This window comes from Oryzias melastigma, linkage group LG12 (assembly GCF_002922805.2).
Source record: "Oryzias melastigma strain HK-1 linkage group LG12, ASM292280v2, whole genome shotgun sequence".
NCBI lineage: Eukaryota > Metazoa > Chordata > Actinopteri > Beloniformes > Adrianichthyidae > Oryzias > Oryzias melastigma.
In genome coordinates this window covers 14996760-15012669 of record NC_050523.1, presented here as the reverse complement: position 1 = coordinate 15012669, position 15910 = coordinate 14996760, and the positions used below count along the sequence as shown (strand labels likewise).

General features: G+C 37.9%; 1 protein-coding gene across 5 annotated transcripts in view; it reads right to left on the bottom strand.

The window, feature by feature from the left end:
* Nucleotides 1-15910, bottom strand: part of sardh (sarcosine dehydrogenase) — a 29256-nt gene that overhangs the window by 3074 nt on the left and 10272 nt on the right. For 3 of the 5 annotated variants that reach the window (XM_024298901.2, XM_024298903.2, XM_024298902.2), the window contains exons 11-22: nt 12586-12676; nt 12354-12495; nt 11228-11311; nt 11029-11142; nt 10196-10334; nt 9731-9844; nt 9370-9517; nt 5831-5924; nt 3207-3369; nt 2947-3115; nt 2677-2812; nt 702-1617 (exon numbers count right to left, since the gene is read on the bottom strand). In XM_024298901.2, the coding sequence (XP_024154669.1) occupies nt 1489-1617; nt 2677-2812; nt 2947-3115; nt 3207-3369; nt 5831-5924; nt 9370-9517; nt 9731-9844; nt 10196-10334; nt 11029-11142; nt 11228-11311; nt 12354-12495; nt 12586-12676 (1523 nt within the window). In that variant the 3' untranslated portion in view covers nt 702-1488. Of the gene's footprint in view, nt 1-701; nt 1618-2676; nt 2813-2946; nt 3116-3206; nt 3370-5830; nt 5925-9369; nt 9518-9730; nt 9845-10195; nt 10335-11028; nt 11143-11227; nt 11312-12353; nt 12496-12585; nt 12677-15910 lie in introns of those variants that run through there. The other 2 variants (XM_024298904.2, XM_024298905.2) reach the window with 2 other exon arrangements.

Here is a 15910-nt window from a genome sequence, read left to right as displayed (position 1 = left end):
AGAGAGGAGTAATGGTGCATCCTGCTGCTGCTGATTCTGATTTAATCCTAATTAAACAATGCTTTGGATAATGAAGATCCACTGTACTTCCTCTGTTATAGTGATGTACCGTACCAGCAAAATATATAACACTGCTCTAAAGAACAAAATCAACACAACAAAAATGCACCCTCTAAGAAAAATTTAAATAATTCATTTCTGTAATCTGTACAGAAAAAAAATAATACTAAAATGTTTTTAAAATGAAACCAATAAATAGTCTATCCATTCCAGTCACAGTTCAGACTGCGGCAGGGTAGAATAAAAAGTCTGATCACCTTCAATTTCCACCTGTTGTGTATTCCATTTGCACAAAAACATGTGAAAATTATTGTCAGTTTTACTGACCATGCCAAGTGTAGCTGAAATAAAACTAATCTTCTACTGGAAAAATAAAACAAATGTAAATTATGATTACATAATAACTCTCTGTTCCGCCTTACCAACAGTAAAAGAGTAAACACATTTACCTTTATTTTATTTTGTAGCAATTATTCTAATTATGATTTAATCCAAATTCTTTGTCAGTAGAAACAAAGTTCTCTCCTTGAAAGAATATAAAGACAAGATCATTTTGGCTACTTTAAACTGTACTAATATTTAATATTTGAAAGAAAATATTTAGAGAACAAAAACATCTCAAACATGACAAAACGTGATAATCTCTATTATAATCTTTTCATTTTTATTTTTTTAACCCTTAAAACTTCCTTGAAAGTTGGAGAAACACCATCCACCCAACCTAAGAAATCAAAGCTTCTGTTCGAATGGAAAAGCCCGAAACATCATTTAGTTGACATTTTAGAATTGTTCATCGTTTATTCACATTATGTTTTACACAAACACTGTGTACTGTAAACCTTTTCAGTAAGCACACTGCTGCAATGTTAGTGAGCGATTAACCACACAGTAGTATGGGTTACCTTCACTAACGAGTGCTAAAATTTGGCCTGAATTACATTTTTCTTTGAGCGGCCATTTTTTCCAACTTCTTAAGAGGAAAAAATATTTATAATAAAACAATTGTCTTTCATTAAAGTGTCACATTGCTGTTAAAAATTAAGACAAGTAGAGTTTTCTGGAATCAAAAATGTCCCACAAATGTAAATTAAACTAATCTTTAAAACTCTCAAATAATGTATTATTTACCATTCCTGGTTAACTTCCAAGTTATTTAATGTTAGACATGATCAAAGAGTGTTCCAACTGATTACTTTAGCTAAACCTGGATTATACTGGATTATATGCATTTGCTTGAGCTCTGGAGATTGATCCAGCAACACTGATGCAAACATTGCGTTCTTGTGTTTACCCAGGTGCCCAAATGGTTTCAAACCAAAAAATCTCATCTAGAAACGAGGCCAAAAAAAAAGAAAAGAAAGGGACGATAAAAAAATGTTCTTGTCGTTTCAGAGGCAAAAGTAAACAAAGATGTTTCCTGAGCGTCGGTCAGTCATAAATGCCTTTGACACGTTTGTTCTCCGGGTCAAACGGAGTTTTAATGTGTGCCTTTGCTTGGTACGTCACCCCCATCCTCTCCAGAGTGAACTCGCCACTTTTAATAAAATCTGCACTCACCTAAAAAACAATAAGAGAACAAGAGATTAGAATTTTTTTTCGATTCAATAAATCTTGAGCCAAACAAGGAAGGCAACATTCAATTAATCCAGCATAAAATATGTATAGAATTACAGTAAATTAGTTCCTGAATCTCAACACATCAACATCAGGTCAGTCTTTAATCAAGTCAGCCTCGGTGCATTCATATACAAATACAAGAGGTTTTCCTTCAAGGGTGTAAAAATAATTTAATAAATCAGATTTAATCAATTGATTCCAAAGCATTGCGATGATGTTGTTACTGATTAACCAAAGTAAACAAGGTTGGTATCAAATTTTGAACATCATAGGAAAAATAAATGATCCTCAATAAAAATAGGACAAAAGAAGTTAAGAAACTGATTTCACGTTCCTGTGATCCAATCAGGAGTTCCAGTCAGGGAAGTTGCAGTTATTATTATTTGATATGAAGTGGAGTAAATAAATAGTTATTAGAAAATCTGTTTTCTAAACATTAGCTTTTCTGAATATATGATTATTTAAAGAGTTCAACATTCATACAGTCAACCACGTTTATGTTTCCTATAATTAAAAATTGCTCTGTTTTAGCCAAATTCAGAAAGAAAATAAAAAGCAAAAATACGTATATAAATATATAATGCAAACTAATGGTGCATGGCTACAGATGAATGTATTCTTCCTTTTCCATATTTGGCAAAAAATAAAAAGAGTTTAAATAAAGTTTTATAGAAATTAAACGACTAATTAATTTTTACATTTAGAATATGAAGATCAGAATGAGGTGATCTTCATTGTGTATTCCAGAAAATATTTTCAGAATCATCTTAAAAGTTTCTGGTTAAAATCTCACTTTGTTCTCAGGTTTCTTTTGATACTTGCCTATAATTTTTTTTTTCTTTTTACATTATTTCTTAGACCGTATATAAAGATTAGCAATGGGAAAATAAGCAAAAATAAAAAATGATTAATGTATCAAATACTATAACAAATATAAATTTATATTTTACTAATTAATAAAGCAGATTTTCGGTTAGTAAGTACATTAAAGACTCTTACCACTCCTCCATCTGGGTTTCGGATGTACCCATAGCCGAGAGTTTTATCGATGTAGAAGCCATAGTCAGCTCGCCGCAGGTGACCAACAGGAACGCCATTACGGAAAATGGCCTCCAGGCCAAACATTGGTACTTTCCTGTGAGGTGGAGAAAAAAATAAACAAGATATAAACAGAATCATATTATTTACAGGTTTGAACAAAAAGGATTGATCCCAAAAACTAATAAATATTTTTTTAAAATGCTGCCTTGCAATAGAGGTCGTACTGACTCATCAATGGTGAAGCAGACGATGCGCCTCCTAAGCCCCTCCTCCTTTTGCTTCTCCAGTCTATCTCTGCCCTGGAATGGGATGGAGCTCTTCAGCTTGCATGTAAAGGCGAGCCCCGCCTCCAAGGGTGTGTCATCAGGGCGCAGGTCGGCGTGCCAGTGTCTGTATCCTAAAAGATAAATGAAATCAATAAAGTGCACCAATTTACTTTAAACCAAGTTTGAGTTTCAACTTTGATGAAATTAGTTTTTTCCTTTAACCTTTCTCTATGCTCAGAGAGTCGATGGCTCTGTAGCCCGAGTTGATGATGCCGTGTTTTGCACCAGCAGCCATGACAGCTTGGTACACTGGAATACAAGAGTTTTTGGGAATGTGCAGCTCCCAGCCCAGCTCCCCGACAAACGACAGACGCATCGCTCGCACCTGATGAGACATGGAGGCGGGGACTAACAAGGCATGAAATAGACCAAAAAAGTACCACACTTTTTCTGTCCTCATTTAATGTGTATCTTAGAGGAAACAGAATACTACGAACAACAGGAGGGACAAATATAAGAAGAGTTTTTACTTTTTTCCTTTTTGAGTGAAACAATGGAGGCATTATGGATTTATATTGATTGTGACACAGACTGAATGAATAAGAAAAACAGATTCTGACGTCAAAACAGGGCTGTCACAAACGATTATTTGAATGGTCCGCAAATCACTGGTTATTTTGTATTTAAATCAGTCGACTAATCGGATCATATGTAAAACACACATCTCAACCATCATTAGCTTTAAACTTGAATACCAACTAAAAATAAAGACAATTAGGACAATAGATTATTAAACCTGTTGGCGTGTTGTCATGGTATCCTAGTCTTCCTATAACTTCCTGTAAAATCCCTACTGACCCAGATTAGTACTACTGCACGTGTGTCAGAAAAAAAAAGGACAAATCGATTATTAAATTAGTGGTCGACTATTTTAATAGTCAACATAGTTGTGACTAATCAACTAACCATGGCAGCCCTACTTAAAAAAGATGATCATGAAACTGATTTGTCTTTGGTGTTGCAGCAGTGATGTTATCTTGGGATTGTGAGGGGTTGTGAGCTAGCAGGAGAGAGTGTAAACAGATGATGGGAAGTTGGGCTGGGCTTACTCCACTACTACAGTCCCACCCACAACTCAGAGGTGAATTTCTAATGAACTATTGTACCTCTGCAGAAACTATGCCCTAGAAAACATCACAGTTTTTTTTTGTTTTTTTTTTTTACGTTTTTTTAATAGATCAAAAGATGATCAAAGTGGGACTTTATGAATCTGATCTTCTGACAAAACATCATTTATCGCTGTTGAGTTATAGAAGTCCCACTTTTGCTTTTCTTGAATCCAACAAATAAATATGTAAATATCTGAACAGAAGGATGACTACTCGTTACAAAGGAAGCCATCGAAAAGGCGAGTAAGAGTAGAGTTAATGTTTTCCTCCTTTGAGATAGTTCCAGATTCAATCTTTAGCTAGGTTGATAACTAACTTGAGAATTTTAAAAAGGACTAAAATGTGGAGAGAAAACTCCTCCAGTTTCTCTGGAGGACTCGAACGCAGCATGTCCATCTGACCTGCCACGGATCACTCAGGGCCCCCACATGTTCCTCATACGGCCTCTTCACAAACCAACCATGTACAGTTTTTACATTTACTGGCAAAAATAAAGCAAACCAGAAAACACCATAAACAGCATAAAAACAAACAAGAAAACAGAAAGAGACAGGCAGCGACTAATGAGCAATGATGTTCATTCTGCAGCCATTAAAATGTCACCCAGACAAGTCCAGCGACCAGCTGGAGCCCAGAAGAAGCAGCACCCACACACATGCACTAACACTCCTGTAGAGCTGACAGAAGATGCTTAATGCAGTTGCCAGCACGCTGCCTAATTCACACAGCAGCAAGCTACAGTGAGCATATGTGTCCCCATATGTATCTGCACAGCATGCTCCTCTCATACAAGGTCAAACACGCAAAGGTCAAATCATGGTGTGAAGACTAAAGGAGTACAGAAAACTCCTCCTGTTCCTGAATTTGACTGAAAACAGGAAGTACCAAATATTACAGTTCATCCACTGCAAAAACAGGAACAAGTCTAAAAACTTTATCATTTGTAAAATTTTCTATAAATAGGCAAAAGAATCTTCAGATGGGTTAAGAAAAAATGTCTTAACAAGAATCCTTATTTTAAGAAAATAGTTGTAGTTACTAAAATATGCTTTAAAGTCCCTTTTTCCCCATCAAAATACTGGAGACTATTTTCTTGCAAGACAAAAAAATAAGAGATTTTTTTCTAAAATAAGGGTCTTTTTATTTCTTAAGGTGAAGTATTTGCTGAGTAGTAAGGAGCAATTTTCAATCTCAGAGATTTTTAGAGTTAAAGTTTTCAAAACTACTCATTTCTCACAAATTTTCCTTAAACTACTTTAAACCACCAGTGGGGGACATAGTAGCAGGCAAATGGTCTTTCTGCATTTGCGATAAAAAAAAACATTGTAAAGAAAAGTTTTTATTTTCAGATCTGACAGCGAAGCCCTCAAAATAAAAAAATAAGAACTAACTACTGGACGTTATTTAAAAGTCACAGACATCAAAAGACTAGATTTAGTGCAACACAAGTCTGAATCCCTCATCCTAATCTCTACTTTCACATTAAGAACATTTAGAAATGACATCTAAACTATGACTATAACATCCTAGTTTTCAATACTTTTTATTCATATTAACCCCAAAGATCACCCATCTAAGGTATAATATGCCTGTGTGACAAACTGTATTGATTATACGCTTATATTTAATTTTTTTTTACATTTAAATTAAGAATAAAAAGATGGCGATGGTTTTCACCTGATGTCCGGCCGCGGCGACAACTTTATGAGAAGAAAATGGAAAAGCTTCATTGCTCAGGTCTGTGTCCAAAACCTCCTGTAGAACTTCTCGGCTAAAATGAAAAAATACATAAATAAATAAATAAAGAGAATAAGTTTGGCTTTTGATCAAACTGACTTTAACTACTAAAAGACAAGAAAGAGTTGATGTTTTTCTACCAAGTATAAAGGAATAACAGAAAAAGAATAAATGTTCTTTTTCTAACAAGAAGTCTCATACATTCCAAAATCAATATTACATAAAGATGAGTCAACAGAAAAAAAATAAGATCTATGTTTAGTGTACTTTTCCGCTTCCATGCTGGTCCATTTGTGAGTGGGATGGAGGAAAAACAGTGTGAAGCCTGTTCGGACGGATATTTTTGCAAAAGCGGAGCGCTAAGCCAGGGCTGAGGATATTTGGGGACGGGTTCAGGTTATGTTTGTACATTTGTGTGGGAGTCGTTTTCTTCTGAAAAGCAATCAATGCGTCACAGATGTAGAAATGTGTACGGGCGAGGAGGGGCCGATGTATGAAGAAAGAGATTCCAGCGCATGCTGCAGACATGTGAGCTCTGAAACACGGGCTGCTCGAATTCTCCTTCGAGCTGACACTGTTTGTGTCCTTCTTTTTTAGTGAGCTGGAGAGTCTTAGTGCAAAAGCCAATTAGCTGTTTTTGTGTGTGTGTGTCACATTTGCAGAGGGGGTACTTGTAACCACCAATTTGTTTCTCAGAGTTGCCACTTAGCCGTGAATCTCAGCTGTTGATTTGGACGAGCAATTCACATGAGATTTTGCATCTTTTAACCATTTGTGCAGATGGTTCATAATTACAAAGCCAGTGATTGAGTGCTCATTTTACCCTTTGGAACATGCTGCCAAGCTGTGTGGGAGAAAAGCTGCAAGTTTAAAGACACCGCTCGCAGGATTTGAACAAGACGCCGAGCGGAGAGAAAAAAAACCAAGTCAAACACATTTGCATAAACGCTGTAATCTCCTCTCTCCGCGAGCTCTGTGCGGATCAATTTGAGTCGTAATTAAACAAAAACCAAAACATGGGGAAGGCTTTTTCCAGCCATTCCTTATACATGTTCCACATGATTATAGAGAACCTCCCACATATCAAGAACACTTAACTGCAATGTGCATGCATGAGGAAACTCAATTTGACCCCTAATCAACATGTGTATCTGTCACAATATAGAGTTAAATAGGATTACTGACAGCAGTGACGCAGATGCTTCTGGCTTGACGTAAGCAAAAAACCCTAAAACAAAGAATCGGCGAAAGAGCACCAGAGGAGTAATAGGAGAGAAGACTGTTGGACATGAGGAGAAAATAAACCTGGGAATAAAAGCCCACACAGAGAGCAGAGTGGGTGAACCCTGCTGGTGGTAGGAGCGGAGAACAAAGACGAGAGGTGAGGAGAAGAGGAGGCAGAAAGGGAGGAAAAGAGAGCAGAAAATAAATAAACAAAAAATATTGGTTGCCTGTGTTGTTTTGTTATTGGAAAAGGAAAGATGTGGGAAGCTCCAGGAAGAAAGCTTGGAGAAAAACACAAACTTTCAAACACATATGAGAACTTTGGAGGTTAAAGTTGAAAATTAGGGGGATCTTTGGAGCTGAGCTGATGTGAAAGTTTGACAAACATCTGACCAGATAAAACAGTCACGACAAACCTGCAGAAAAATATAGTTTTAAATGGGTGATGGCTGCATGAGTGTTTCATAGAGGCCAGTCAACATCTCGGTAAGTGCAATGAATTGTGTTTTTTCAGTCAAATTCTTACGTTTCCTCATAGAATTTAAAGTCCTATTCTAATGTGCAAAAAAGATAGGCATCAAAATCTCATTTAAATGAAGATGTGTCACTGATATTTTTATGACTTGTTGGAAGACATTTGATGGACGGTCTGATGTATGTGCTCAAAATACGACCATAAAGATTTGTAACCACAACTGCACGTTTAAACATAAAGTTTCTTCATATACCAAAATACATCTGCCCAAAAAGATGAGAAACTAAATATTGTGTACTCCTGAAGTTGCAGCTGCGAATTAAGTCGGTCTTCATACGTTTGTATGTTTATGATTGGATGGCCACAAATCAAACTGTCTAATCAAAGAGCAGGTGGCTTCCTGCCGTTCTGCCACAGACTTTAAGGTGCAGATCCCTTTGTACACATTTGCAAACCTGAATTTTTTGGGCCGATTTATTTTTTTGCGGTACAATTAAACTTGATTTATGTGCAACGTGCAGTTGCGGTTGCGAATCTTTATGGCCTTGTTTTGAGCGCATACTGACAGCGCTGATTGTAAAGTCCTCTGCGTCTTTCTGTAAATTCTTCTCATTTGTTTCTGCTCTACCTTTTGGGTCACTTACCATCCTTTAAAAGTATCTGGCGGTCTCATACTGCAGGGGATGTTGAGAGATCCAGTTAATTTACTGTGAAGAGTTCTACAAAAACATCAGTTACACGTCTACAGGTCTGTTGGGGATTCCGGGATCTAGTTAAAGGGGCTGGGTTTTTGACAGCCGCTTCCACTGTGTTTCTGTGCCTCTGTAACTGAGTTTGAAGGCTCACTGTCTAGTATTAACCAGAGAGAAAAAAAATCAAAACAAGAATAAAATTAGGGGACCTTTTTTTTAATATTGTCTTGATGAAAATAATAAAAACTTCAATCACAAAGTTCAGGAGGCCCAAGGCGGCAGCCCCCGAACACCGCAGCGGCTCTCTGTCTGCCAGTGTACTGAGCGAGCTCCGCTGGCTACCGCACCCCGCCGCGGTGTGCTCAAGGATGGCGATCCGTCCAGAGTGTCTCCCGCTTTCACCCAACAGTAGCCAGTACGAGCTCTGGCAACTCCGTGGCCCCAGCAGGCGAAGGAAATAGATGGAAATTCTGGGCAAAAACGCTTGCATTGGATTAGTATTCTACCCGCTGATCAAGTCACCTAAAACGTCACCTGCCTAGAGATAAGTTCCTGATTGGCTGATGTGACGCGGCGACGTGCCATAATTTAGATATTTGAGCTCTGGCCCCGGTGCCCCCTCGCTGAAATCGCACGGACTTCAGATCGCATCAATGGGCATCTGTGTCATTGACTTAACATTGAATTTGGTCGCTTCTGCAGCGCAAATCACGATCAGTGTGAACGCAGCGTAAGGAGACAATTTTCTTAATCTCTGTTCACTTGAAAATTTCCATTTGTTGAGTCTTTTTCCTTTCAGCCCACCAATGTAATAGATTTAAATCATGGTGTGATGACACCCCAAGCAGCAGCAAGGAGACTGTCTCAGTGCTTTAAGGATGAGAGCTTTAAAGAGAAATTTGATCTGAACCTTTTAAACATTCTTGGATCCTCGTTTTCATGAACGTTTCCAGATCTGCTATTTGAGACACACGGTAAAGCCCAATTTGAATGCCCTTGTATATTGAAAAATGGTTTTGTTTCATAGACACAATTCACCCCTGACTCGCACATCCTCTCCAAACTCTGCCCGCCTTTCCTTCTCCAACCTTTTGGGTCCCTGGATGCTGATCATCCCCATGTCTTCAGAGTGGTCCGTCAGCTGGCAGCGGAAGCCCTGGTCCTGAAGAACTGTTCGAATGTGGTTCCAGTTGTGCTCAGCAACACCACCTCCAATAGCCAGGTAATATGCATCACCTTAAGCAAAAAAGGACAAAAAGAACCAAAAAATAAAAAAAAACATCAGTGAAATTTTAGCACGTATTCCATTACTCATCTGCCTCAAAGAAAAAGCACCAATCAATGACCTCTGATCTGTCCGGACACAAAATCCCACATTTCATTTCATTTTCTGCTGTCAGATAAAGTGGCATCAAAAAAAAAAAAAAAAAAGCACACTCTGCTTCTCACCGTTGGATTCAGGAGCCAAGGGCAGGTTAGCAGTACCAGGCTCTAGTCTGCTCACTGTCAGGTCGGCCTCTGCTCCTCCTCTTTTATTCAACATACAGGTGTACACAGTAGAGCCTGGAAGATGTAAGATAGAAATACTTTATTCATCCCAGGCTGGGAAATTAGATAAACACAAACATTAAAAAGTTGTTGTTTATTTTGAATTATGAACTCTCATTTAACTGAAAATCACTGCAAGAATCACAAACTCTATAGAAACCACACATTCTGTTTGTTGTCTCCAAACATGCTTAAATTTAGAGCTATTTTTCTGTCTCTAATAATAGTGGGAGCCGTTTTCCTTCATGCCCTGGCTGGCATCTCTTTCACTATTGCATTTTCCTGTCTTCCTTCTTTCCGTCAATCTTTTCCACCATCTGTGTGTGTGTGTTTCCGGGCGTTTGCTCGAGCGGCTGTCCAATTGACCTGGCTTCTTGTTGACATCAGCTGTGAACAGCCAATCAGCTGCCTTCTTGGCATCTGGTCCGGTGAGATAGAACTTCCCAAAGTAGGACATGTCAAAGACAGCCACGTCGTGTCTGCACGAGAGGCACTCGCTCTTGATCTGCATGGAAAAACACATTGCACATATTCAAAAGGAGCACTAGATACTAAATGGTTTGAAGTTGATGTCACATGACTTTGCATCCGGAATACATCATGTTCTTGAGCACCGAATTAAAAATGAAAAAGAAGCCAACAATAAAAACTTAAAGTTGACTTGACTTTGTAAGTCATATGATGAATTCATGTCTCAAAAGATGCCATTAAACTCAGTATCAAATGAATTCCCGACTGTTTCTCCCTGAAGCCCACAGGGCTCTACCAAGAAGATTGACAGAGTACGGGGGTGGCGATGGCCCCCTGCCTCACATCCCCTTTAAGAAACCTTCATGTTTGAGCACTTGGAGTATTGCTACCACAGAGCTGAATTTGACAGCTCTGACAGTAGCATTCTTACAGTGAGCGAGCGGAAAATCAGCTGCTTAAAATGTGTGTGAACCTTTTTTCATGTTATTTTTAAGGAAAAATATTAGTAAATTGCCAATTTAAAATGTCCTGTCAGTCGGTTTATGATCTAATAAAGTTAAAGAAGATGACCCAATGTTGCTGGGCAACAAGGCAGCAAGAGGAAAAAAAAAAATACATCACAAACTACTTTAAATGTTTGTCCACACATTTTCAATATCAAATTCAATTCAGCTGTGCTTACTCACTGTGTAAACAGACTCATGTACACATCGGCCTCGGATTCTTACCACATCGTGGTGAGGAGGAAAGTCGAAGGTGTATTCTTTAGCCAGCAGTTCATTGTATTTGTAGGATGTGTTCTTCCTTTTCTCGTAAGCTCCATAATAATCATAGTCTTTAACCTTTTTAATTACAAAAAATTAAACGTTAGAAACTATTACTTTTTATCTTTTGCACAAAGAATACATATAAAAAGATCAATCTCACTGGAGCAGCTCCATCTTTGTTGAACCATCCGGGTCTCTCCCAGCCATGCCGTTCTTGGAACACACAACCCTGCTCTGTCAAAATCTGCATGAAAAACATGAAAAAAAACACACAATCTTACCATTAAATAAACATAAGAGAACACATTTTTTAAAAATACTAGCAAAAAACAAAGATTAGTGCAGCTCTGTTATTTGAACAAGTTGAAAAGTAAAAACACAAATGATAAAAATGTCAAATGGGAATGAAGTTTTTGTTTGGCATCACAAAGCCTCCCCATTCTTGAAGAATGTTTTGATGAAATATTTTGGGGCTCTCCATCCTCCCAGTTAAAACTGACAGTCGCCCACAGTTTCTACTGTAGGTATGCTCTGCAGAGCTAACCCCCCAAGCGGCATCAAGCTGTCTCTTGCCAAAACTTCCCACACTAAGCTATATTTAAGATCTGTGCAACTGAGGTGGAGAAAATGTGTGAGCACCAGTGTCAGAGATGGCTTTTTCATGCTCTGAAATAACCACATTTTCCATCCTCAACTTTCAATATTTAAATAGAAAAAAAAGGTAGGTAAGGAGTGCAACTGAGCTACAGACCATAAAAATATGGTGTGGTTTGATTTTGAAAATCAAGTAATATATTCATAGTGCTTAAGCCCACTTCACACCTAGTCTATTTGAATTTTTCTCCTGCTATTTATGACCAAAACAGTAGTAAAAAAATGATCTTTCTGAGATAAACTTTACCTTTAAAAATTGAAATACATGAAGCATAGGAAATAAAATAAACTGGAGTTTTGAAGACAAAAAGACAAAGTTTGATGACAACATTAAGAGAAGTAAAAGCTGGCAGCCAAAACTGGTTTTTTTTTTTTTGCAGGTCAACTTTGCATTCCTGGCTGTAGCTGCGAGCAAGGTGTAGACCAAAAAAAAAAAGAAATTTAACGTGTTAATAGAAAAACAAAACATATTTGAATGACAGAAAAGGTGCCAATTTGCCTTTGCTACTATAGGTGAAAAGCACCCCTGCACTAATTTCAAACTCATTAAACTGCCGGGAAAAAAAAAAAGAGTGACTATTTTAACTTCCCATGACTGATCAAACACACTGGAGGTCAAACCTGCGGTCTACCTGGTGGAAGGGGTCCTGCCTCATATTTCTGCTGGCCAGCGGCTCATCAAAGGGAAACACCACAGAGTAGTTTTTAGCATATGACTCATGGCTCCTCTCTCTGATCCAGCGTTTATTGTCTGTGAGTGAGTGATGGAAACGCCTGAGAGGGGATTGAGAAAATTAAGACTCAATGACGGTCAGGAGATTTCAACAGTTTTCCTGAAATTCCAGCGGCTCGAGGCGGATTTACCTTATGTCATATCCGTACATGTCCCTTTCGGGCCGGCCGTGTATGATCCAGTGAGCGAGCTCTCTGCCACATCCACCTCCCAGCATCATACCTGACTCACAAAGAAAATACTGCGGTTAGCATCGATGCATCGTTCTGAACTCACTTTCACCCAAAAGTTACAGTCGGGTCATTTATGGGGCAACCAAAAGTACCAAAAATGTCAGATTAAAGAGAAAAAAGTTATCTACATTCAGAGAGACTGAACTATATTTATATGAAGAGCTACCCAGATTAAAGATGTCACCATGGATACCAGGAGAAGGATGAGGAGGATTGAGTACACAACACTTGAATATTGAGAATGACTATAAAGTTCTTACTGGGACTTAAACACAATAAAAAGACAAACACAAACAAAGCTTTTTTTCTCTCATCTTATAAAATTGATTTGCTTTTGACAAAAAAAAAAAAATCCATCAGGACTGACAGTAAACTCCCCGTATGTTGCGTCAGGTTCGGATTAATTAATTTGGAAAACAGAAAACCAGCACTTTCTGCCCTCTACCACCATCTTTAATGATCTCTAGCCCACAAAGGATTGTGCTGACCTCAGCTCCAGCATTTGACCCTTGCTCACAGCATCCCCTGAGCAATCTGACCCCATCATCTGCCAACCAACCAGCAAACAGAAGATGACAGCTTTATGCTGTGCAGACTCAAAACTGCAGACTTAACGACCCTATTTCCGGGCAGCTGCTCGTGCCGTCTTTCTTGTAATTGCATGTTTTGAATGCGTGTAGCGACACATCCATGGATTCTTCCCGTTTCTTGCGGCACACTCTCTTCCACCATGACTTCGTTCATCTGCAGGCACCAGCAGCTGGGGTCTGGGAGGACATTTGGTCAGCTAGACGGATGGACAAAGGGGTCAGGGATTGATGGATGTGGGGGGTGGAAGGAGATGTTCAACCAAGGCAGCACAGCACTGACCAATGAGACAAGATGCCAGCAATAGACACCAACGGAGATAACAACGCTTAAGCGTGAGAATCTGCGAAAATACCCCCATGCTTCATCGCCACACCCCCTTAAAACTAACATCTACCACGGTCCTTCCTGTCCACATCCTGCTCTATTTTTAATTAATTTAAGATTTTATAATATTAAACCAAATCAATAGTATCCAATTCTATATGTCAAGGCTTGCAGCTGAATTGCAGTACCAGTAGAATTCACAGAAAGAATTCTTCTTACCAAAAATACTAAAAAAGCTCTTCAGAAAAGAGGATCACACCTTAAATAAAAAACACTTCAGTTTATGACATGATTGACTATAGTATTTTACATATAATGATTAAAGGACACAAATAATACCAACAAATTTACACAAGTATTTAGAGCGGAGAACTATTTAGTACAATTTAAAAAGAAAATACATATTTATCAAATGCGTACCTTGGTAAATGTTGTGCTTTTTTGTGTTCTGTTTTTTCTTCACCTAGTCTCTGCTCCTGATGTCAGCATAGTGCACATGTGTTCGATTTTTCTGCCATTGTATGTTTTCCTTCCATGTGTAATCCCCCTTCATTCCCCTCTAAGCAATTTTATTGTCGCAATTCCAATTTCAAATCCAGGGAATCAAAATCCACCTGAAGATTCCTGTTGTAATAAGCATCAATTAAAAGGCAAAAAGGTTTGCCTTCGCATGGAACACACAAACATTTAAATTACAGTTAAAATCCTGGAACCTTGAAGGAAGCATTTCAGTCACTGACGTTAGGAAATGTTAAAGTATGTTTAAGCTATAACTATTTTATTATCATTATTTTTATTTTTTTTCGAGTGTTTCTTTGGTATACACTTTGAGATTTAATTTAATGTTTTTTAAATGTTTTATTATTTAATGTTTTATTATTTTTGTCTGTTATTGTGTGTGTGCATTTTAAATGGTTTGTATGTTTTGGGCTTAATTCTTATAAGAAATGCTACAGGTTGGCATGACTGGGAATTATTTTCTTTTTCTTGTTTAAGCACAAATCCTATTTTCATATTCTCCATGTTTGTAAAGCTGAACATCTTTAAGTAAAGTTATATATATATATATATATGATTTTACTTTAATTCCTTTCAAATTCTAACAACAAAAGCTTCCTGTAAAGCTTTTTTAAAAGTCTGGGGGGATAAAGATTTGAGTGGGGAGGACATTTTTGCAGTATTTTTGAGCAAATTAGGAGGTTTTTTGAACTTTGCCTTTTTGATTGATTTTTACAGTCTGAACAAAAATTCTTTATAAAAATGAGAAAGCAGTTACCAAGACAACTAAAATGTATGTTAAAATAAGAAACCATCTGTATCCTTCCCATATCTTCCTTCAGAGGTAAAACCATCACTGTCGTTCTTTATGCATTTGTGCAGCATATCTTCTATTCACCGTCCTTTTTACAGTAGAAGGCGACATTGTGACACAATGATTATTGTGACAGTGAGCATGATGGTGCTGCGGTTGCATAAGGGATGCTGCAGTTAAAAGCAATTGCATAACTATAATAAACGCAGCAGTAAATAAATGTGTTTGCAAGTCAAGAGTTCAACATAATTTGCTTTTTTTCATCCTTTTCGAGCTAAAACTAGAAACTCTGAGTTGCCAAGCAACCACTTTTCTTCTTCTACAACCCAACATGTAAAAAGAAATTAGGAAGGGTTTTGCTGTTTTTAAGTATTCACTGACATTTTATAATAAGTAAAAAATGCTTTTTATGAAAAACAGCTTGAAGGCAAATTTCGGTTCAAAAAAAGGTTTGTGTGGGTAAAACATAAAGCTAGCAAAATACCTAAATAAAAAAAGTAAAAATAGGTACAGTGTAAGATCATAAAAAGAGTTGAAATCAAAAATGTTGGGCTCTTGTGAATTCTTCTTTAACCGAGGCTGATTAAGCAAACTGGCATTTGAATCTAACAAGCATTCGTTCATTTACTCGAAGCCTGGAGTGTACACAACACTGCTGTGCACAGCTGCTCCTCAGGGCGCCACTTCACTGCCCTTCCCCTGCTTTAGTGGGCGTATCTTCACCGTGCGACCCTGCAGCCCTGTGCTCCAGAGCAGAGAAAAGCTTTCTCTTAACTGTGCATTAATACTTCTAATGATTACTTTAGCCTTTACGCCCCCACACTCTTCATCTGCAGACAGCTTAGAAGCTAAAATTCCTTTTTGTCTCCAATGTCCGAGGTAAGCTCAGCAGAGAAATGGAGTAATTTGTACTGCTTGTGATTGAACTTTTGGAGTGCATGTGTTCCCAGTGGTCTCAGGAGACTGAAAACTAATCCATGTATCATTTATGCCCAA